The sequence below is a fragment of the Dama dama genome, chromosome 24, assembly GCF_033118175.1.
Source record: "Dama dama isolate Ldn47 chromosome 24, ASM3311817v1, whole genome shotgun sequence".
NCBI classification, from domain to species: Eukaryota; Metazoa; Chordata; class Mammalia; order Artiodactyla; family Cervidae; genus Dama; species Dama dama.
In genome coordinates this window covers 28,366,985-28,389,862 of record NC_083704.1, presented here as the reverse complement: position 1 = coordinate 28,389,862, position 22,878 = coordinate 28,366,985, and the positions used below count along the sequence as shown (strand labels likewise).

At 42.8% G+C, this 22,878-nt stretch overlaps 1 protein-coding gene across 2 annotated transcripts; it reads right to left on the bottom strand.

The window, feature by feature from the left end:
• Positions 1-115: 115 nt before the first annotated feature.
• CRBN (cereblon) lies at positions 116-21,335 on the bottom strand. 2 transcript variants are annotated; one of them, XR_009690329.1, is made up of 12 exons: positions 21,238-21,318; positions 17,729-17,841; positions 16,914-17,116; positions 15,962-16,111; positions 11,170-11,329; positions 4,754-4,816; positions 3,581-3,665; positions 2,972-3,087; positions 2,581-2,645; positions 2,022-2,153; positions 433-921; positions 116-341 (listed from the first exon to the last, which is right to left on the bottom strand). XR_009690329.1 is itself a non-coding variant. In XM_061128052.1 (11 exons), exons 1-11 carry the CDS (start codon positions 21,302-21,304, stop codon positions 741-743), a joined length of 1,335 nt encoding a protein of 444 aa, XP_060984035.1. In that variant the 5' UTR covers positions 21,305-21,335; the 3' UTR covers positions 116-740. The 2 variants fall into 2 exon arrangements, 1 of the variants encoding a protein (XP_060984035.1); XM_061128052.1 differs by having other exon boundaries at positions 116-921; positions 21,238-21,335.
• Between the last annotated feature and the right edge of the window lie 1,543 nt (positions 21,336-22,878).

Sequence of the window (22,878 nt, the reverse complement as noted above, 5' to 3'; positions counted from 1 at the left end):
CTCTAGGAAGGAGACGTGTTTTAGCATCTGTGCTCCACAGTAGTCTAAGTTCAGATTCAACAGAATAACCAAACACTGAGCAAATACACAAGATATTACTATTCACTAACAAACATGTTAAGAAAACTTTTATTTTGGGGCTCAAACTGCATATTATAACTCTTTATTTTCAAAATTTACAAATCAGTATCTCAGAAACTAAAGAAAAGGAACAAAGTCCTTTTAACATTATACACATTTCCTTGCCACTTTCAAAAAAGAACAGTACTAGAGCTTGGTTGGCACCCTACCTTCTGGAACGTCTGCCCTTTGGAGCACTGATGCAAACACGCCATTCTGTTCTGTGTATTAGGATCAAATAAATGATGAACTGCGTTAATTACAGCAATTTATAGGAATTTCAGATTTGTTTTGTGCAGAAAACATGCTCACCAGTTTCACAGATGTCTTCACGTCCTCTCAGTGATAACACTACCAGGCTTATCAAGAGTCCACAGGGTAACGGTCCCAAGCTCCTAAAGTTAGGTATTCCTGAAAACCAAGTGTTCTAGACTGCTTCTCATCCCCGTCAATAGAATATCTTAGTTTAAATCTTGAAATCCTTTCGTTCGACTAAGAAACTGCAGCCTTCCATGTAATGTTGCTTTTTACTTAGGTATGCATCAAAAGCAGTAATTTCCAAAGCAGATCTGGTGTTAGAATACCAATGTGTTAAGTAACCTTATCCCTACTGTATTTGTTTATAAGCAGAGTATTACTTTGTCAGGGCTTATGTCATCTTCCGTGTCTGGGATGGTGGGCAACAGAGCGGATCGAGTCAAACCCCAGAATTTCTGAGGTGACATGTCTTTTTTGGTGGCTGTGAATTTCCATCCAATATGGCTGGCACAGATCCTGCACTGGGCAATAGTCCACGCATACCTACGAGATTAAGGAAAGGTAAGTAAATCCGCTCAGGAAACGCATCTCTGTATCCCAGCCTATCACCTCAGAAACCTGTTAGAAAGACAGATCTTTTACTAGCCAAATTCTGAGGATGGGGAAGAGAAACTCAGAGCTTTGATTTATGCAGATTCCTGAAACAGACCTCACAAAAAGATTTTCTAATTTGTACCAAGTCATCATGGCAATACAGATTTCTTTAGACAAACTGCTGGTTGCCAGGAGCACAGTGCAAGTTGCAGCAGCATTTCTTAGTTGTTTTGCACTGCAGTCAAGTTAGGAAACAGCAATCACCTGTAGAAAACACACTACTTCTGAGAGTTAAAACTGGGGAAAGAGCTAAGTGTTTCTCTCACAAAAGATTGGCCAGTCCAGGTGGCATGGTTCTAGGTCCAGCATAGCAAATAGAGTCACTACGCCCTGCTCAGCTTGCCTCTTTCAAAATAAAAAGGCTGAGCCAGCATTATGGCTGAAGGGATCTCACAAGTGCTCTGGTGGTGCTGTAGGTCCCCCAGTCGTGCTTTGGAGGTCAGTAGCCTAAAGCCAAAAAAACCCGAAGCCTGCAAACTAGAAGAAAAGCTGCATTCTGCATGTTCTGGGTCTACCACTGTTTACTGATTTTACACATTATAAAATACAGATATACGGTGGACCCTTAACCAACACAGGGGGTTAATCCACCTATGATTTGTAGTTGGTCCTTGTATCTGCAGTTCATCTCTGCATCTAACAACTCAACCAACAGAGAAGCAGCCAGTATTTTACTACTGAAACATACCTGCATCTAAGTGGAAAGTGGAAGCGAGCAGTTCAAAACCATGCTGTTCAAGGGTCAACTCTAGTTCTACTGGATCATAAAACAGTTGGTATTTCATTTCCCTGTCAGCTCACTCTGAAGGGGTGTGGACCAACCGTAAAGTTGGTTTAAGACCTGCAGCTGCCACGTGACAGTACATGCAATGAGACTGTGCAAGAGTAGCTTTCCAGCCACTCGTGAACAACTCTCCTTAATACCCCTGAGTTTTACTGCCCCACTAAGGCACACACACAAACCGCACAAGGGGACGCCACTACCTTACCCAGGAAACCAGCTGTGGTCTGTGGAAGGCCGGCCGATCAGATTCAAGTTGCAGGCCTTGTAGACGGTGAGCGTCTCGTGCACGTATCCGTGAGGGTTCACGTAAGCTGCCATCGGCCCACATAAAGATAAACTAGAATAGAGAATCAGCGCAGAGGAGAGTCAAAATGGGGGGAAAAATGTAACAAGCATGTCCTATCTCTGACCCTATGTGGTGAAACTGATATTTGAGTGAAGCAAGCGCATAAAGCCGAGGCATTCCTGCTAGGTCCGTAAGTACTGAGAAAGATACAGTTGATAGATTTTTAACAAGGCTGGGGTGGTGGGGAGGTTTTCCCTCACCAGGCTCCCCCATTGCTGTGAATAACCCCGTCCACAACCACTGCTGTTCTGGTACTTACCTACCACTGAGGTAACTTCCCATATTTCATTTGCTGAGTATTTGTAATTTAATGGAGGGAAATATATGGAGAATAGAAATATAGTCTTGCCTGTTGTTCTGTTATGGCAGTTGGGAAAATGTACTCAGACGTGTACTAAAAATGCAATAAAAAGCTCACCTGAATATTTCATTTTTGGTTGTTATTTCTGTTTCTTGACACTGTTTACAGCAAAGTGACGTACACTAAAATATTTAAGAGAAAATTAGTGGGGGAAATGCTCCAAAGTGTTGATTCCTCTAACTGTAGTTTTAAAGATGGAACAGGGAAAACACAAGCTGACATAATCACTAATGACCCTCTAGGATACATAGAGGAATGCAAAACAATTTTTCTGTCTTATGATCTCAAATGTTTAAATATTCCCTTAAAACATTTGTAATGCAAACCACAATCACTTCTCTATTTCCATGACTAAACACCCTACCGCCAGCCTTGTTGGTCCCAACAGTGCAAACCCCACCCCCCCGACTGACAGAATGTGTACATCAGACAGACATTCTTTACTCACTTTATTCATAATGTCTAGTTCACAGCGAAGTCGTTGGATTGCACTACCAATTTTAAGGAGCTGAATTCGTAATACATCATCAATAGGAAGACAAGCAGCTACTCTGTAAGAAAAATCTTAAAGACAGGATAGGTTTTTCAAACTTTTAAACTTACGAAGCAGATACATATCAGATAACTTATGAATGCAATAACATCCTTTTCGAATAAATCCTTCCCAGAGATAAAGAAGTTATCCCAGAGATAAGAAGTCACTTATTTACTAAGAGACTAGAAAAATAGTTAACTTGTACCTAATTAACAGCTATGTAAATATAGTAGTAAGCCTTGGAACTAAGGTGACCTTTAAACGCACCCTGAAGACCAAGGAAAGGAGTATACCCAAATAGCATTTCCGGATGCGAGCCTGTTAGGAATACTCAGAATTTAAGACACTTGTTACAACTAACTAAAAAATACTCATTTTCTATAATTGATGAAAACAAATGTGTATGCTTTGCAGGGTAATAAAAAAAAATTTTTTTTTTTCGGTTTTGTTGGTTTCACTAAACAGAAAACTTACAAAACAATTTTAGTAAAACATCACAGGAAGAAAGCTAATTTTTCATACCTATTGGATTTGAAGGAAGAGAATCTTCTTTTAGATTTTCATCCCATTCGCGTAGCTGTTTTTTGATTCTATCCATTAAGGTTTCCTTGTTTGAAACGAGCCATAGTAAGGTTCACACACTTTTTACACTGTCAGCTTTTCAACTCAATAAATCTAACATATTAGTAACAAATGTAAGTAGTTACTATCTAGTACAGTTCCAGTATATGTGTGTCTGCTTTTTACACAGACCCTGCTTAGCCCAGCAAGAGGCTGGCTTTCCAGCCTCTCTTCCCTGGGTCTGGCATCTCAAGGGCCTCTCATCTTCCCTCTCTAGGAAACCTTTCTGTTGGTCCCTGTGAGCTGCACTAGCACATGCTACCTACATACCTTACCTGGTACCTGTTCACAACATCAGAGTGCTCACTATCTTTTCACAAGTGGATGTTAAATACTCTTGTCTATTACGTACTTGTAATGCCTCTTAAGCTGCTGAAGAGCAGCGTGAACTATCCTTTCCCTCAGTGCTGCCCATGTGCTAAGTACTCACCACCTACCAGTTCACTAAGCCCAGAGCTCCAGTTCTGGGGGCAGGCTGATGGAAGACCAAGAACCTCTAATGCATCCCGGGACAGTCAGGGCACCTTTACCCCCATTTTATACTCAGGTTCTGCCCCAAACCACAGAAAAATTAATAGAAATGAGGCCTTGAACGCAGGCTGTGTCTATGACCTACATTCTGTGAACTACCCACTAACAGTCTCTCACTCAATTTTTCAAGCTGTCATGATGCCTAGTATAAAAAATTTGAGCTGCAAAAGCACTGGTGTGTATATCAGTTAGTACACTAAAAGCAGGAAATAAGACGTGGGCATACTTGTTTACAAGAGGACTAAAACACTGTTAAGGATTCTGTATTTTTCTAAATGTAACTGTACCTCGACAACAAAATTTTAAATGCTTAATACACCCAAAGATGCCACAGTATCTTGTCCTGAAGTTATAAGCCACCACCCACTGACAGAAAACTAAAGATCTCTACGTTAGAAGTCAGGTCTGTCCAGCAGTATGATTCTGCCCTTTCCCCTGAAATGAATGGCACTAGTTCCAAAAATAAAATGCCACTTGTTTCGTCTAATGACCCTTATGACATGGCTTATCCTAGAAGCAAACCGTTCAACGCAGGTTACTTACAGCATCATATAAGGAATACAGCCAGCGAGGCCATGAAGTCAAATTTGCACAATGAAACTTTCTCTGAAAAGAAAACAAAAGTCACTTAAACACCATAGAATCAAGATCTTAAGGGTAGAAGGAACCAGATTTAAAAACTGATCTTGGCCCACGAGGACGTTCTAATTTCAAAAAGATGAAAAAGTCTGCAGAGAATCCCGCAAGAGATGATTATATTTGACAAAGATGTTTTTACTTAATTCCTGTAAAATTTCAGTAACTGATGGGGACACTCAATAATTAAGATATCAGTCCTCAGAGTATATATTCAATGTGATACCAATGAATTGGAATTCAGAAGCAGTTTAAAGCTCATCTGAAAGAACAGATGTGTAAAAACCACCAAGAAAATCTGGAAGGAGAACTGCTAGACAGGACACGGCCACACTGCAAGGACGCCCTGCAGCAGGGCTGTCAAGGGCAACAGGCGGGAACACCCACCCATCTCCCGGCAACCGTCCATACAAGGCGCTTCCACTAGAGAAGATTCTACACCCGACCGAAGAAAGTAGGGAACACGAGGGATGGTCACACTTTCTCCACGTGCAAAGCAAAGCCTGCACGTCTACAGACATGTTCGTTTTGTGCAGAAGGCCTTCACTGACACGTGAAACTGGGCGGGGAAGGGCTCCTGTACCTGCAAGCCCAAACGGTGGTTTACATACGACCCAGGCTGGTCACAGGTGTGAGGTCCTAGCGCCGTCAGCAGTGCAAATGATAAAAATGATTTCTCCAAGTAACTGAAACAGTACAAGTTTTTGTTTCCTTCATTTATCAAATCCTACTTGCTTCTAAGAACTGGAATGGAATGGTGAGCTTTTTCTAGATTCTGAGGCTTGTAAGCTCATAATGGAAGATACACAACTACAAGCGTACAATGTATGCTGGGAAACCATTCCCCTGCTTGAGGAAGCCTGCCTACACCACACAGAGCCTCCCACTTCACGACTCCCCTTCACACATAAACACTGCTGCTCTCGCTGTGACGCTCCTGACGACTCGGACAAGACAAGAACAGACTGCAATGTTCCTACGGATAAGGTAATAAGCGACAGTAGCCACACAAATCTTGAAAATCTTGTGATGGGGTTAGTGGTCATATTTTTACTTACAAAATTACAAACTGTCAACAGTTACATAACAGTATCCTGGTGGGGCATAAACAGACAGACTGATCACGGAGCAGAAGAAAAATAAAGTAAAACATGAATCTGGTCTGTAAGGCAGTACAGGTGTGCAGAGTGAACACAGGAGCCTTTCAGAAAATGGTGAAAGGACAGTGGGTCGCTACCTGGGACAGGTGCTGGAATCACACCGAGAGAAACTGCACATGGATGATCAAAGCTTCCATTCTGATGTCATTAAGAAAAAATGAAGTCAAAAGTAAAAAGTGACACATTTCATTGATGAATGACGATTCCTTCACAGAGGGAGGTATCTCTAGCTATGATTCAGAATACAGAAGTATTAAAAAAAAATTCAACTATATGACCACCACAATACAGTTAAAAATGAGAAACTAAAAAAGTGTTTGACACTAACTGCAGATGAAGGGATAAGCTGCCTTTACACACAGGTGAGTGTGTACAGAACTAGCAACAAACAGTGGGGGTGAAGACAGTTCCAATGAAAGGAAATATCACATGCTCTTAAACACAAATGTCACACATCATTCACATTCAGAGAAATTCAAGTTAAACCTTCAACAAGCTCCTATGTTTCACTTATCAGATCAGCTAAACTTAAGCTGGATACTGTACAGCCTCACTGAAACACTGAGAGTACAGATAGGAACAACCTCCTTAAGTAAGAAACTTGGAAAACACATGTCAACATTACAAATGCAGTTGCCCTGACATCCAGTCATCTCACTTCTCAAATACTGACCTGTATGAAAGGTCATCTGTGTATATCACTGAGTCTAGGGCCATCATTAATACAGAGAATACCGTGCGGCTTTCAAAACAAGAAAGAACTGCTCTGAAAACTAAAAACAGAAGAATCTCCTACACTCTTAAAATAGGGAGCAGGACAGCATGCATCCTCCTACATAAGAAAAAGGAGAGAAGTAAGAATGTTTATCTGTGTTTTCATAAAGAAACTCTGGAAGAAGACTGAGAAGCTAACCTGTGAGCTCCTGTTTGTGGGTCCCGCCCTTGAGTTACGCTCAGTTCTTCCCTGCTCTGTGTGAGAAGCAGGAGCTCGTAAATTTAGCAGAGACCAGAAAGATGAGCTTCACTCACTTTCTTGTTTCCACATTTGATTTTTTGTACTTCATACTCTTTCTCATTAACATGGAAGGGCTTTTTCAATGAGCAAATAGCGTGGGCAAGAAGGGAGTATCCTCAGAAACATATACACTGTATTCTAGGTAGGTTTAAACAACATTTTCCTTATTTTGAGAGAATTTCGCTACAGTAAACAGTGAAGAGAAAAAGACACTGTGAGAAGAGGGAGTAAAGAAATAGTTTTAAAGGTCGAATCACCGGATAAGAAAGGTTCCCAGAGAGAAGTGGGTTTAGAAGAGCATCACCTGATTAACTGGCCTAACTTCTCAACCCTCAGCGATACTTTCTCCAGTGTTCCCGGTCAGAATGGAAGATAACCGACGTGGAAATACTTTTGTCATTTCGATTGTTCTGTTTTCAATGGCAAATGTTGAGAGGTGATACACACAGTTTCAAGGCCAACTGAATACACTTCAGGAAGACTCCACTCCACTCCTAGATCCTCTAGTATCATTTTCTGGTGGAAAAGTGGGCGGCAACCCAATTAGAGTGAGTTATTTAAGAATCAACTAAGCTTCTCCCAGTTCTGGCCACGTGAACCGCTTCTCAGACACGAAGATGCACGAGACCCTGCTGGGGCCGTGGCAGGTACAACCATCAGGTGTGAATCAACTCCACAGAGGGCGGACCCGAGCCCCAGATCGGCCTGAAGACAAGCGCTGTGACAAGTCAGTGTCCACCGCAGGTGCAGCAGGACGAGCCCTGAGCCGGTCCGGGGCCCCTGGAATCCCCCCCAACCCTGTGCCATCCGCCAGCCCTTCCCTGCACCCACGCCAGGCTGGCATGCCAGCAGGACGGCTCCCACTGGGCTCTCAAGTGAGGCAGAGTCTGCAGGACGCCTGGAGTCCAAAATAGAGCAGCTAGTGTTTTTTCTTGGCCTAGTGATCTAGATCCACATTTCAGAACCTAAGACACTCTACCCAAAGTGTAAGCAACGGAACAATCAGAAAAAAACACAGACCAAGGCATTTGTCGCCCTGAACACCTTTTCTATCTCGCTCATTCCTAAGTACCTTCCATTTACTCCTTGGCAATTCTGAACATGAAGAAAAGTGAGGGAATGTTTGAGAATCCAGAATTACTGGAGAAATAAGACATCAGGGGATGCTCAGAGGATCTGGTTCCTAACACCTGACGGCCCAGCTACAGAGGCCTCTGTCTGAATTCAATGTGAACAAGCTGAGGTGCTTTGGCCACGAAACAGGAAGGAGTTAATCAGTAATTCACACAAAAGATTTTTACAAGTTCTGTTTGTCTAACCCAAGTGCAGGTTTAAGATGGCAAGATCCTGCAGAGAGAACACGGAACTAGTTGTCCAGAGCACTGAAGTCAGGAATGAACTCCACAGACTCTCACTCTATGCTCAGAATTGTGCCAAGAGGTAATGTAGGATTTTTAAATGGTTAAGAATTTTTAACAAAAAAATCTTGGTGTGGAAGAACTATTATATAAATAAAATACTTAATACCTCCTGGAAAAAATATCCAATGATTGAAACCCACAGCTATCTAAACCCTGAGAGGCTATGTAGGCAGTGCCCTGACACAGTGACCTCGCCACAGAGCATCTCGGCACCCCCCAGCGCCGACGCACTGCTGGGTACTAAAGACTCCACGCGTTCCAGAACACTCCACGGAGCCGCGGACAACAGTGCCATCCTCCACAAACTCACTTCAACGGTTAGGCTGAAGTGACTAACAGCAAATCTCCCACCTTGCTACTGGTCAAATAAACATGATTTAAAGTATGTGTAAAGCGTCTGTATTGGGGACATCCCTGGTGATCCAGAGTACAACTGTATTCCCAACGCAGGGGGCCCAGGTTCGATCCACTGTCGGGAAATTAGAACCCTCACGCTACAACTAAAGATTCTGCACATGGAAATGAAAGATCCTGCATGCCACGATTAAGACCCAGTACAGCTAAATAAAAAATTAAGATTAAAAAAATAAAGCATCTGTATCAAGTCTGAAAACAAAAGTATTGCACAGCTATACAAAAGCTACTGTGAATTTAAGCTGTTTGCTGTTTAGTGGCTAAGCCATGTCAGACTCTTTGTGACCCCCACAGACTGTACCCGCCAGGCTCCTCTCATGGGATTCTCCAGGCAAGACGAGTGGCGTGGGTTGCCATTTCCCCTCTCTAGGGGATCTCTCCAACCCAGGGTTTGAACCCTTATCCCCTGCATCTACTTCTGCTTTACTGACCACGACAAAGTCTTTGACTGTGTGGATCACAACAAACTGTGGAAAATTCTTCAAGAGAAGCGATACCTTACTTGCCTCCTGAGAAATCTGTAGGCAGGTCAAGAAGCAACAGTTAGAAATGGAACAACAGACTGGTTTCAAATTGGGAAAGGAGTACGTCAAGGCTGTGTATTGGCACCCTGCTTATCTAACTTATGTGCAGAGTACATCATGAGAAATGCCGGGCTGTGTGAAGCACAAGCTGGAATCAAGACTGCCAGGAGGAATATCAATAACCTCAAGACATGCAGATGACACCACCCTTATGGCAGAAAGCGAAGACGAACTGAAGATCTTGATCAAAGTGAAAATGGAGAGTGAAAAAGCTGGCTTGAAACTCAACATTCAAAAAACAAAGATCATGGCATCTGGTCCCATTACTTCATGGCAAATAGATGGGCAAACAATGGAAACAGTGTCAGACTTTATTTTTCTGGGCTCCAAAATCACTGCAGATGGTGACTGCAGTCACGAAATTAAAAGATGCTTACTCCTTGGAAGAAAAGCTATGACCAACCTAGATAGCATATTAAAAAGCAGAGACATTACTTTGCCAACAAAGATCCATCTAGTCAAGCTATAGTTCTTCCAGTGGTCATGTACGGATGTGAGAGGTGGACTATCCTAAAGAAAGCTGAGTGCCGAAGAACTGATGCTTTTGAACTGTAGTGTTGGAGAAGACTCTTGAGAGTCCCTTGGACTGCAAGGAGATCCAACCAGTCTATCCTAAAGGAAATCAATCCTGAATATCATTGGAAGGATTGATGCTAAAGTTGAAACTCCAATACTTTGGCCACCTGATGCAAAGAACTGACTCCTCAGAAAAGATCCTGATGCTGGGAAAGACTGAAGGCAGAAGGGGGAAGGGGACGACAGAGGATGAGATGATTGGATGGCATCACTCACTTGATGGACATGAGTTTGAGCAAGCTCCTCAAACTGGTGATGGACAGGGAGGCCTGGCGTGCTGCAGTCCATGTGGCTGCAAAGAGTTGGACACGACTGAGCGACTGAACTGAACTCCTGCACTGGCAGGCAGGTTCTTTGCCGCTGAGCTATTACCTCAAATGAGGACCCTAGGATAATTTACATAAAAATTGAAACCTTCGATACTCAACAAAGAGTAATGGATGATAAGTACAGGATTCTTCAGGTTACTATGGAAATTGTCTTTCCATATTTTTAAAAGACATATTTCAAAAAAGTAATTTTAAATTTAGACACTAGAAATCTTTCTCTTTTAGGGAGAAATCAGAAATATTAGGTATTTTATACTCAAAATTGATACATCTCACAGATAAGTACAAACAAGCTTCATTGATATTTTTCCTTCGATAACAATCTAGCCAAAAGGATATACACAGGAATTAATGCCCTAGAGACAGTACTTTTAAAGAGTGCCTTTAAAAGTCAAGCCAGTTTTGGTGATGTCCATACTGTTGCACAAAAACAGCTTCTTTTCAGAAGTCCACAAGGAGCAAAACAACCACCACTGGGTACTGTCCCAAACTCTTCCTCTGAATCTAGGTCTTTATCATTCAAGAGCCAAGCATCTCCTGTGATCACAGTCTAATAAGCGTTTCCTGCAGCATTTAGAACTACAGTGAAGTAATACCTGGATTAACATTTTACTTGGTTTTGCAAACCAAGTAAAAAGCTCTTACATCAACAGCTGCCTAAGAAATTTTTAGAAACTCCAGCTATGAACAAATGCAACTATAGTATTGCTCAGAAGATGTCTGCGGAAGGAATCATGAGAGTTGCTGGTGTTTCTTTCTTTAAACAGGAAAAAAGCAACCTGTCTTCGCTTTTTGAACATGCATAAAAAAATCAAGTTTCTCACCTTCTGGTATTTCTGCCACCATTTATATGAACACTGGTCTTCCCATGAGACAGGTTTTGAAGGAAATATCTGGCACTTATTGAGGGATTCTAATTGAACTGCAGACATGGTCGAAGGCAACACACACTCAGGAAGAATTTGCACTTTAGCTTGCTGGATTCTAAAATAAAGAGAACCAGGGATGATCTGAGAGAAGAGCATTGAAACATGTATATTATCAAGGGTGAAACAGATTGCCAGCCCAGGTTGGATGCATGAGACAAGCGCTCAGGGCTGGTGCACTGGGAAGACCCAGAGGGATGGGATTGGGAGGGAGGTGGGAGGGGGGATTGGGATGGGGAATACATGTAAATCCATGGCCGATTCATGTCAATGTATGGCAAAAACCACTACAATATTGTAAAGTAATTAGCCTCCAACTAATAAAAACAAATGAAAAAAAAATTTTTTTTAAGGAAAAAAAAAAAAAAGGAGAACCAGGCCCGGTGTTCATCTTTAGGACCAACTCACTCTAATAACTATGTTTCTAACCGTTATGGACAGCTTCAAGTGCTAAGATTTTCAAGGTTTTCTCTTTTAAACATATTCATCAAGTCCTGATATTAAGATACAAGAAATTTTCAAAAAATACTGTATTTCATAAATCATACCAAAGTTAAAACCAAAGGTAACCAAAGATTTTTCTATCTCACTGTGGAATGGAAAACACTATTTTTACATTTCAAGCAAAGCTTATAAATGAAATAAAGTTAAAAAAATCAATATACCACCAACCCCTGATGTGTTGATACTTCTATAAAAATTTCTCATTCTTGGACACTCCACCCCTCCCCTCACCCCACTTCTTTATGTTGCCCAACTCTTATATCAATCCCTTCTCATGAATCACCTATCCTAAGAAGTAGGTAGATAAAGGAAGAGAAAATCAAGAACCCTTTCACACGTATTAGACCAGAGAATTATATGTAGCCTTATTTCTGTGTGCGTTCCTTTTCTCATTCCTAACATTTACCCTGAATATGCAAAGAATCAAGATCCATATTATCTTTAAAAATTATTTCTACTCATATAGTGAAGACATCATTCAACAATGCTACTTGAGAATATCATAATTGCAAGTATCTTCTCATGAATTAATGCCAAAGAGGCTGTACCTCCAAGCCACTGTCTTATGAGGCACTAAAAGAATTATCTCCTATTGTAACTTTTCAAATGCAGATGCATAAAGTATCAACACATCCAAATGCTGGAACGAAAAACACTATCAGTAGGAAGAAGTCAAATATGTTACAAGTCTCTGCTTCACTATTATTCATGTTCAGGAATTCTAAAGTGGTCTTTCATTGTTACCACTGTCTCAATCCACAAAAACTTATGACACTTTAATACTTCTTCTGATTTATTAAATGAAAATAGCTAAACATGTCTGAAAATATGTAGGTTTACTGTCATGATAATATTAGACACACTCCACTCACTTCATCTCTTTCCTGCAAGCTCAAATTTAAGTCTACATGACTTTGGAAAATGGTAACATAAATCTGACTGTGTTCAAATATTCTTATATTATTAGAGCGCATTAAAAACAAAAATAACTAATCATGTTTTCCTCACCTAATTCACAAGTTTTTATTATGATACAAACGTTAATCCTACAGAAACATCAGCTTAGAGATCGTTTTAGTAATTAGTGTACACAGGCTGTCTAGATCACCTCAAAGGGGAAAGCGCTGCTCTCTGTTCCTCCGTGAAGCACCCCAGGGTCTGTGGCACGCATGGCTAGCTCTGCTCCCAGCACCTGAGTTTTGGTTTTAATGTAAACTAGTTTTGTTTCTTCCCAACCTGTCTTGGCAGTTGTTGTGCAATTATAGCTATATAATTTATATAAATATTTTCTGAAGTGGAAGGAGCTTTATAAAAAATTTTATTCAAGTATAATTAATTTAGTGTTGTGTTCATTTCTGCTAGACAGCAAAGTGATTCAGTTGTATATGTATATACGTCCCTTTTTATATTCTTTTCCATATGGTTTATGACAGACTATTGAATATAGTTCCCTGGGCTATACAGTAGGGCCCTGTTGTTTTGTAATTTATGTAACTACTATGGCAACCAGGAAATAAGTACAAAATTAAAACTGCTTTAATGAAACACTGGCTTGAGTCAAAAAAGTGCTTCTGAATTAGGTTCAGACAATTCTAACAGGGAGAAAAGTGCATGAATCTGGAAGGTTTCTGTGCGCAAAGCCCTTGTGAGTATCTTCGGAATCTCTAAAGAAAAACTACAGGTATGCACTGCAGATGGATGATGCAATGAAAGCAACTAATGCAAGAAAGACTTCTGTCAACTCTTTATCTGCAGACCCAATACAAAGACAGTAAGTACCCTGTCTTACCATCAAATGCGAAACGAATTAAGGGGCATTTACATATTTTAAGTTAAAATAAAATGTTTAGGATATATATGTATAAATTTATATATGTATATATTTTTATGAGTTCCAGTTTTAATCACCTTTTTGACTAAAAATTACTCACCTCAATTATGATAAGTACGAGGGCTTCTTTTGTAATTACAAATAGAGTATTAATCTCCTCTTCCTCTCTACATGTAAGAAATACTCAGGAATTTCTAAAATAGTCCTATAGAGATGCAGTGATACATTTCTACTTTTTAATTAATTTTTTGTTCAGAAGATGTCAAAGAAATACAGACACGACTTGGAAAGGTCAGAGGCAGCAGTATGCCTTGTACACATGGAGAGTCTTAATAAGACAGATCACTATCATCTGGTCCTGTACTACAGAGAAAAGGAAACTGGCCTGAGTTGCAAATGTGCGAGGGAGGGACTCTGGTTTGGTGGGAAGAGCACTGGTTTGGAAGTCGGGGGCCTAGAGCTCACCTCCGGCGCCCACGAGCTGGACAACTTTGGGCAAACCACTTATCTCCATCGCAGTCAGGTTCCTTTTCTGAAAGAAGAGCTTGCACTACATCCTCTCTAGTCTCTGCCCTCTCACCATTCCCTCTGAAGGTGGTTATAGGGCCAGAAGGGCTGTGGACCCACAGAATTCTCACTCCATGGAGGTCTTTTCAGACAGACATTTTTGTGAAAGCCATGGTGTTGGGTCTAAGGAACACTAGGCCCTTTCCCAGTCCTGTCCCGCCTGATCAGTTTGACGCTAATCTCTACTTGAGTCCAATGAACATCCGTTTACTTGCTTTCAGAGTCAAGACTCTATTGCCATCTTGTGTTCAAACTAATTTTTCCACAATCACAAGTCACTGATGTCGACAGTCTCAGAAATATACCTTTCCCCAAGTCAACTTGCTATTATGGTTTCTGGAATATAGTACTCACAAATATTCAAAATTTTATAAGCACAAAGGTAGGAAGTACTTTTACAATGGAACTGTCAGTAAAACCCACGGCACAAACAGCTTGCTGTCTCAACACAGGGCTCTCGGGGACGCTCACTCGTTCATGGAACACTGATGGTCCGAAGTGCAGAACGCACGGGCGTCGCATCGCCTGGCCTGAGCAGCCTGCATCCTGAGGGACACAGACGCACACCACACGGACAGCCCCTTGTTCAGCGCGGCGAGCTCCCGGAGCGAATGCTCTCGGGGAGCACCAGGCAGGGAGCACCGAACGCCCACGGGCTCTGGCACCCCATCCCTCCCCCTGCGCTTGCTCAGGCCCCAAAGGGTGGCTGAGTTCACTAATATTTATGAAAGCCCACTATGTGAAAACACAGGAAAGGTGTTGTCCTTGTGCAGTTCATATTCTTAAACCTTAAAAAAAAAAACAAACCCTCTGAATGTCCTTGATTTCACAAGACATCACCTGTCCAACACAGAGATCTGACAAGATTTTCAACTGTGACTACAGATAAGAGACCAATTCCCGAAGGCTGGGAGGACCCAGGAATTTGTATCTTTCTAAGACTTCTCTAGTGATTCACTGGTGATTCTTATGCGCCAGAGTTAAGAACCATTCCTATAAAAGGAAACACACTGCGATGAGGACAACTGCTCTATGGTTTTTTTGGAGGTCTGCAAAGTGAACTGCATTTTTTAAAATGAGGTATTCCTTAAGGAATACCTTAAGGAATGAGGTATTCCTTAAATTTGTGGGAAAAAAAACCATTGAGTCACACCAAAATGGAAGTGCTAAACAGAACACTCAGAGAATTTCTAAACTGTATAAGACACAGAGATGACAAGCACTTCCTGACCACTCAGTACACACGTGATCCACTGTGGGTGAGAGAACATCTGCGGTGGAGGTGGGCACGCAGGTACATGGTCTCCAACACCCAGACACAGCGGGTGGCGAGCCCGCAGCTCTCGACGCACCCGCTGTTGCACCCAGCTCCCCGAGCCCTGACTCCCACCCTCTCCAATCTGCAGAGAGGTCTTCAATCCCAAAGAAGCCCTGTCCCAAATGACACTGCCTGCTGGGGTTACATCACTGTTTCGAAACCTAGAGGGGCATCAGTCACCTGGACATCTGACAGATGGACACCTGGACAGAAAAGATGCCGTGGCCTCCTCCCCGACTGGTCCCTCTCTAGGGACGGGAGGAAGGGCGGGAACCCGAACGTCTGTAGTTTTACTGCCCTGGTCACTGTGATGCACAGCCAAGTTAGAAACCCCAGACTGCACTTTCAAAGGGAAAAGAACAACTGGTGAAAGGCTATGAAGTGTGGACATCAGCAAAACAGACAAAATGTAAGAAAACTACTTCATTTTATGATGTTTGAGGAGTTTTAAGATAGACAGTGTTTCTTACCCGTCTGACTGTGTTCTGATCTCAAGGACTTTGAATCTCTGTCTTCCGATTGCTTTCACTTTCACAACCTCGATTCCAAAATCCTGTTCTTCTCGGTAGGCATAGATCTCTGCTGTCGTTCCGAATTGTGCTTCCCTCTCCTGGACGTTACTTCCAAGGGAAATTTTAAAAAGGAAACAGTTTGAACATTTAATTTTCAAATATGCCAAGATGACAAAAGCAATACACATGGGAAAACAATTTATAGCAATCACTCTCACTGCAAAGCTATTTAATTTATTTTAGAATCACACAGGGAACTGAGATTTTATATAAAGAGGGCTTCAGGAAGTACACTTAGCGCCCACTAGCAGAAGAACAGATTTCTAGTCATTGAAAATAACCCACAGCTGAGAGGGGTTAAACTGTCATTTCCCAAACTAAACATTCTTTTATTCAGCAGATCATACTTTCTGCGGCTTATCTGCACTGGGGTGGGGGGTGGGAGGGAGTGGGGACTTCCTGTATCAATTTCCTGCCTCCACCACTGATTTCCTCTAGTTGTCATGGGACACTTGACATTTAGCTTCAAGTTACCACTCGTCTACAAGACAACAACTTGGGAATTTTGAGAGACAGAAAACAACTAGTCACTCCTTTGTAAAAACCATCCTTTACAAACAGTGTAAAAGCCCTCTTTTTCTTGAAGACAGCTCTTGAAAATAAGGTTCTAGAAATGTTCTTCATTACATATTAATGATTCTAAAGCTTTCACATACCAGAAAGTTAACTGTGTGTGAAACTTAAAGCTTGACTTAGATGGTAATGATCATAGCAAAATACTCCAACTTCCACTTCCAAGCTCTTTATGGAAGAGTCTTACTTCACAGCCTTGTCCCAACTTCTATGCAGGCAAAACAGTAGTCGGCTTTGCCTTTAAAGCAGCCTCTCCTGTGGGTGCACAAAGATTTACCTGTACGCAAGCACTGCGAAGGTCCTGTCCTTCTGAATCAGGTTCCGCACCATGCTGACCTCCTGCGGGCTGAAGAGCTGCAGCGGCAGGGTCTGCCCGGGGATGAGCACCATGGCCACCTGCGGCAGCACCGGGATGACCGGGCGGCTGTCGTCGTCGTGCAGAGTCCGCCCGTGGAACTCCTCCATGTCGGCGCCCAGGTACTGCGGAGGCACCGGGTCCAGTCGTTACGGACAGGCAACAGGGCGCACGCGCAACAGACTAACGCGCAGCTGACATAGAGACACAGACGTGGAAGGTACACATATTCAAATAATAAAGCTGCCGTATCAGCAGCCCACAGGAAAGTCCGTTTGTGACTCCTGGAAGTAGAATTCTCAATTCCTTGTGAAGAATCTCTCACATACACATTAAAAAGCATTTTTTAAGCTCAAAATATTTGATTTTGACTAAGCCCAACATCTCTATGCCTGAAAAGCATAAATGACAAGTATAAAATGCCAGTATGTTAAATAACACCCTGGAATCCTGCAGTACAGAGAATAACCAGCACTTTAATAGTTCTATTACTAGCCAAGATATAAGGAGGGTTCCAAGTGTGCAAAGAATTACTTGTAATAGACAAAGTACCAAACTGCTTAAAAATTACAGCTTAACACTATTTATCGGTTGGCAAGAAGCTCACATCCTCATCCACTATTTCAAGCATGATGTAACATCAGGTAATGTTGAAAGCAGTCATTCACTTTAAAGAACTTTCATCTACAGTTAAATGTACGCATCTCTCACACTAGACCTAACACAAAGTTACATACTGTGTGTGATGTCGGCAAACTAGTGTCAAAATTTATGATGTTTGGTTTCTTGGGTTCTTTGACATCCTGGTCTTCAACTTCCATTTCAATTTCATCTTCTTCCTCTTCCTCTGCTGTAAAAGTAGAGTATTATAAGCGAAAAACAAAAAACAGAGGCATGGAGACATAAAAGCCATGTTCCTGTTCAAATACATAACTCCTTCTTCGGGATTCCAGGCCTGTGGGAAGAGGAGCTCTTAAGAACACCATTCACACTTGGGAATCTCAACAGTACTGTGAAGAGGCAGCCAGAGAGCTGGGGTCTAGGCTGGGTCCGCCTCTAACTACTTTTCTTAAATCAATGTTTAAGTTTAGAATAGTTTAAGACTTACAGAAAAGCTGCAAAGATGGTAGAGAGTTCCTTCTACCCCACACCTGTTTCCCAATAGTTAACATCTTAATTAGTGTGGCATGCTTGCCGTAACCAAGCGATCAGTGATGGCATAGTACCGCTGACTAAACACATTTCATTTGGATTTCCTGAGCTGTTATCTAATTTGCTACTTCTGTCCCAGGACCCTGTCCACAACACCACACAACATTTAGTCATCGGGTCTCCTTAGCCTCCTATCGGCTGGGATGATCTCTCAGGCTTTCCTTGTTTTTGATGGCCTTCAGAGTTTTGAGGACTATTGGTCAGGCGCTTTGTAGAATGTCCCTCAAGTCGGAACTTTCTTGGGGAGGAAGCCCAGGGAGGTGAAGAGCCATGTTCATCATGTCTTATCAAGGGTGCACAATGCTGATGTGACTTAGAACTGCTGAAGCTGACCTGGGTCACCTGGCTGGGGGCGTGTCAGTCAGATTTCTCCACTGGAGGGCTCCTTTCCCCCTCTTTTCCACACTGTACTCTTTGGCAGCAAACCATGAGACACAACCCACATCTTAGGGGTAGGGACTGGTTCCACTTCCTTGAAGGGTGACTACCTGCATACATTATTTGAAATTCTTCTGCACAGGAGATGTATCTCTTCTCCCTCACTAGGAACCAATTCTGACACAATAGACAGTTCATCCCATGTGATGAAACCTTAGTTTCCTCATTTGAAAAATGACAGACATGAACAAGACAATCTATAAAGTTTTTTCAAACGTTTAAACAGTTTCTAGAGAAGCAGGAAGGAAGGAAAGAAGAAGGGGCTAAAAAGCAAGCAGGTTCCTAAATAAACTTCTAAATAGATAAAATGTCTTTACAAAAGTTACTTTCTGCTGTGCATATCATTATTTAAATCTAACCACCTCCAGCTAGGTTCCTGACAAGAAAATGTAAATGTTTTTCAATATGGCAACTGCTTTAGACTTTCTATTAATGCCTACAAAGTCCTTAGATATAAGCCTTTGTCAAAAAGAACAACCTAATTATTTCAACTTAAATTCAAATGTTCAGTGATTTAACACTGCATACAAAATTTTCCTAAGAAGAAAAAAAATTCGACAAGAGATCAGAGATAACGAAGAAAAATCTAAACCGATGACAAAAATATACTGCATCTACTTCCTTGCATTCACAATTCTGACAGCATGGCTTTCTTTATGCACTTTTGACACTTTACTGCTCTATTATGCACTCTATTATGCAAAGTTTTAAAGGTCAACTTTCAGCTCAAAGGCTAGAACTCTTTTTAAATTTATATTTTAAGTGTCACAACTTCATCTCAAAATGATTTCCTTTTATAAACTAGCCTTTCTCCTGTATATCGCTGAAACCCACTTCCTCCTACTTGGCTGTTTATCTATTATTATTATTTTTTTGGCTGGGACAGATTCTTCAAATCTTAAATATTAAGCAACTACTTAAGCACTTAGAGGAAATTACTCTTCCAAACAACTCATACTACATGTATGTATGGACAACTGAATGTTTCTAAAAATCAGTCATACATGATTTGCAGGAATATAACTATTATATTGACAACCTCTCTGAGCCCCTTGTGCTCTCAATTTTTTCCAACAAAACACACCGTTCAGAGCTGCCAGGGTGAAGTGTGATGACTCATCTCATGCAGGAGCACGGTGTGGATGCCAACAGAACGTCAGCATCTTCCCCGGCACACTGGATCTGGCATGGACAGAGCTGGGCTGATGTCTCTGAAAAAACAGCTCAGCTCTTTGATCAAATTCAATTCAGCTAGGTTGCTTCCAGATGGACCACTGACTTCTGATTCTAGTCTATTTTCATGGAAAAGCTCCTTTCCATACAGCGGGGGCATGCCTTCAGTCTTCCTCCTCTGGCCCACACCACCACTCCCAGTGGGCAAAGTCATCCTCCAAGCACAGCTTCCCTTAGGTCTGAAATCCACAAGTGCTTCTCTCCAATCCATGGAACAAACTCACGATCCCACTGGCAAGAGATGCGAGCTTTCCAACACTCCGACCCAACCTACCTTCCAGACCTTATCTTCTGCAAGTCTATCCTAAGTCATAATGCTTTGGGATGTCTGTAGTACACTTCACAGGGCTTTCCCCCAGTCCTTCTCAGCCATAATCAATCCCTGCCTCTGACGATTTACTTATCTGGCCTACATCAATGGCCTCCTGCTAGCTATATTTTCAGCAACCATATATACATGATAAACATCCTCAAGTATCAGACTGTGCATTATACCTCTTTTTACCTTCAGGATACATAACATACTTCCTGGCACACAGTAAGTGACTCCGCTAATAGTCTCAGTTTGGCTGATACGCCTCTTGCAAGGCAACTCTTTCCATGACAAAACTGTAAAATTATTCCAGACTTTTTTTCTGCCCACTATTCCAGCATAAGGCCAAGGTCTAAATTTTCACAAAACATAAAGGAAAGAGAATCCCGAGTTTAATATCCCAGTTCTAAGTATCTAAAATTAGGCGTATTCTACCAAGTACTTGAACTACATGCCTAGGAACAGACCAAACACACAGTGGCACTGACTGGTTAAGAGACGCCAGCCCTGCCGGCGGACAGATCTGAGTAGGACCCCCGGCTCCGCAACTGTGTGACCTTGGGCAAGTCACAGGGACCTGCCGGCTCATTTCTCACCCACCAAGTCAGTACTAGAACAGTGACGTGGGGAGGAGAAAATGGAAAAATGCATGCAAACGCCCAGGGCAGGGCCGGTGACACGGTAGCACTTAATAAATAAGCTGTCACTCTTATGGGGGGTGGGGGGGCGAAGTTCCATAAAAGTCTGGGATGCTGGGCGGCCCCAGTCTCCCTCTCTCCCCACTCAGTTTCACGCCGTTTCCTTGGAGCCAAGTTCTGGGCACACGGAGGATGGAGAGCACGAAGTCCCTGCCTTTGGGCGCTGCCTCCTCCCTCCCCAAACCCTCGTCCCCAGGCTAGGGAGGCCGAGCTGCAGCCAGAAACACCACGTCCCGGGCCCGCGGCCCCGTGCAGGCTCTGCACCGCCCGCCCGCCTCCCCGGCCCCGCCGCGCCACTGGCGCATCTGGCCTGGCCTCCTCCCGCTGCCGGGGACAGGCCCCAGACCGTTACCGGGAAGGAGCGGCAGGTGATTGCCCATGTTGTGCGCAGCGTCCTCCGGATCTCCCTCGCCGGCCATGTCTGTTTACCCGCAAAGGAGCCTGGGACAGGGCGGCGCCCGGCCGCCGGGGGAGGGCCGGTGCAGCGCCGCTGTGGCTGCGCCCCGGGCCACAGCTCCCCCTGGCGGCGCCCGCGGGGAGGACAGCGCACTGGGCTGCTGGGAAAGGCACCGCCGGCAGCAGGGCCGGCACCGGGACTCAGCGCTGTGTCCTGCGCTTCGGACAGAGCCCTCGCCTGTTCCCCTCCCCGGGAGGACATTTTACACACACAGGGAAACAGGCTCAGGTTCTTTAGTCTCCACCTTGCTCTTGACAAGGAAGATGGAAAGCAAACAGAAACCCATTTATACAGGCTTAGCTCCAATCCTTAAAATAAAAACGGTATACATGAAGACTGGGAAAATGCATCAGTTATTCCGAAGACGGCTGGGTTATACCTGAGTTGTCAAAAGTAGTTTTCATATATATTTTCCAAAATTAATAAGCATTGGTCTGAAACAAATACTAGAAATGATACGAGAACAGAGAAGGGCCTGTGATTGGCAAGTAAGATTGTCGATATAAAATAGCTTACTCGTTATCACTTCAACTAAAACGAGTCATTGTGTTACAAGGGAAATGAAAAATGGGGTTTTCCTAGTAACAAGCAAAGGGAAGAGTGAATGGCAAAACAGGCCTGTAAGAGTTAAGAATCCTAGTTTTACTTTAACTTTTACTATTCACAGTACAGGTATCGAGACGTGTCCTTCACAAAAGAATTCCACAACCACTCTCTGACTGTGTGAATCACATACTCCACCGAGTCACTTGGCCTTCTTCTTTTTTTTTTTTTAAATTGTAGTGTAGCTGCTTTACAATGTTGTGTTACTTTCTGCTGTACAAGGAAGTAAATTAGCTATATCTGCCCACACTCCCCTGTAGCATTCTTCATTTCAGAAAGGTCATAGGCAATAAACCAGAAGCCCACCAGACCCAGTTACCTAGCTGCCTGATGCCACTTGTGGCCATTTTGAAATTTTGCAGAAGAAGAACTGCAACACCTTTGCTTGGATCCTGCTCCCTTACCCCAGACCATGAGCCCTGCCTATAAGACTTCTCCCTATTCCTCAGGGAGGGGGGCACAGTTTCAGAGGAGCTGGCCTGTGGTGTTCCATCTCTGCCTGGCAAAGAAATAAAGCTACTTTTCCTTGTTCCTCCAAAACTCTTGTCAGCATTGGTGCACAGAGGGCTGTTTGGATGAGTGACAAAAGCTTTATTAGTGTCTTTTCACTCTTTTCAGTGAATCAAATAGAATACCTAAGCACGCTGGGGAGAAGGGTGAGAGGAAGAAACAGCATTGCTCTGAAGAAAATAATGAATCGAATAGTTTAAAAGACGTTTGTTCCAAAAGTTTGCTCGCTGAAAAGTTGAAAGCTGAAAATCTCCTTGGGAGAGAGGTTAATGGGTCCTTTCAGTGTCATTCTGCCTTCTGTCCCCGAACCACTACTCTGTGACCTTGATCAATTCTTTCATGGCTTCTGGCCTTAAAAGATGACCAGTTTATCCATTTGACAAACGAGAGTGGGCCAAGCAGTGTCTCAGGTTTGTTCTAGGT

What these genes read in the sequence shown, in the direction of transcription:
- CRBN (XM_061128052.1), bottom strand. Translation starts at nt 21,304, where the DNA reads ATGGCCGGCGAGGGAGATCCGGAGGACGCTGCGCACAACATGGGCAAT. An exon ending in ATCAGAACACAGTCAGACGG is followed by an intron (nt 11,330 to 15,961) that starts GTAAGAAACACT and finishes TCTTTATTTTAG; the next exon opens with AATCCAGCAAGCTAAAGTGC. An exon ending in TGTATTCCTTATATGATGCT is followed by an intron (nt 3,666 to 4,753) that starts GTAAGTAACCTG and finishes GTTTCAAACAAG; the next exon opens with GAAACCTTAATGGATAGAAT.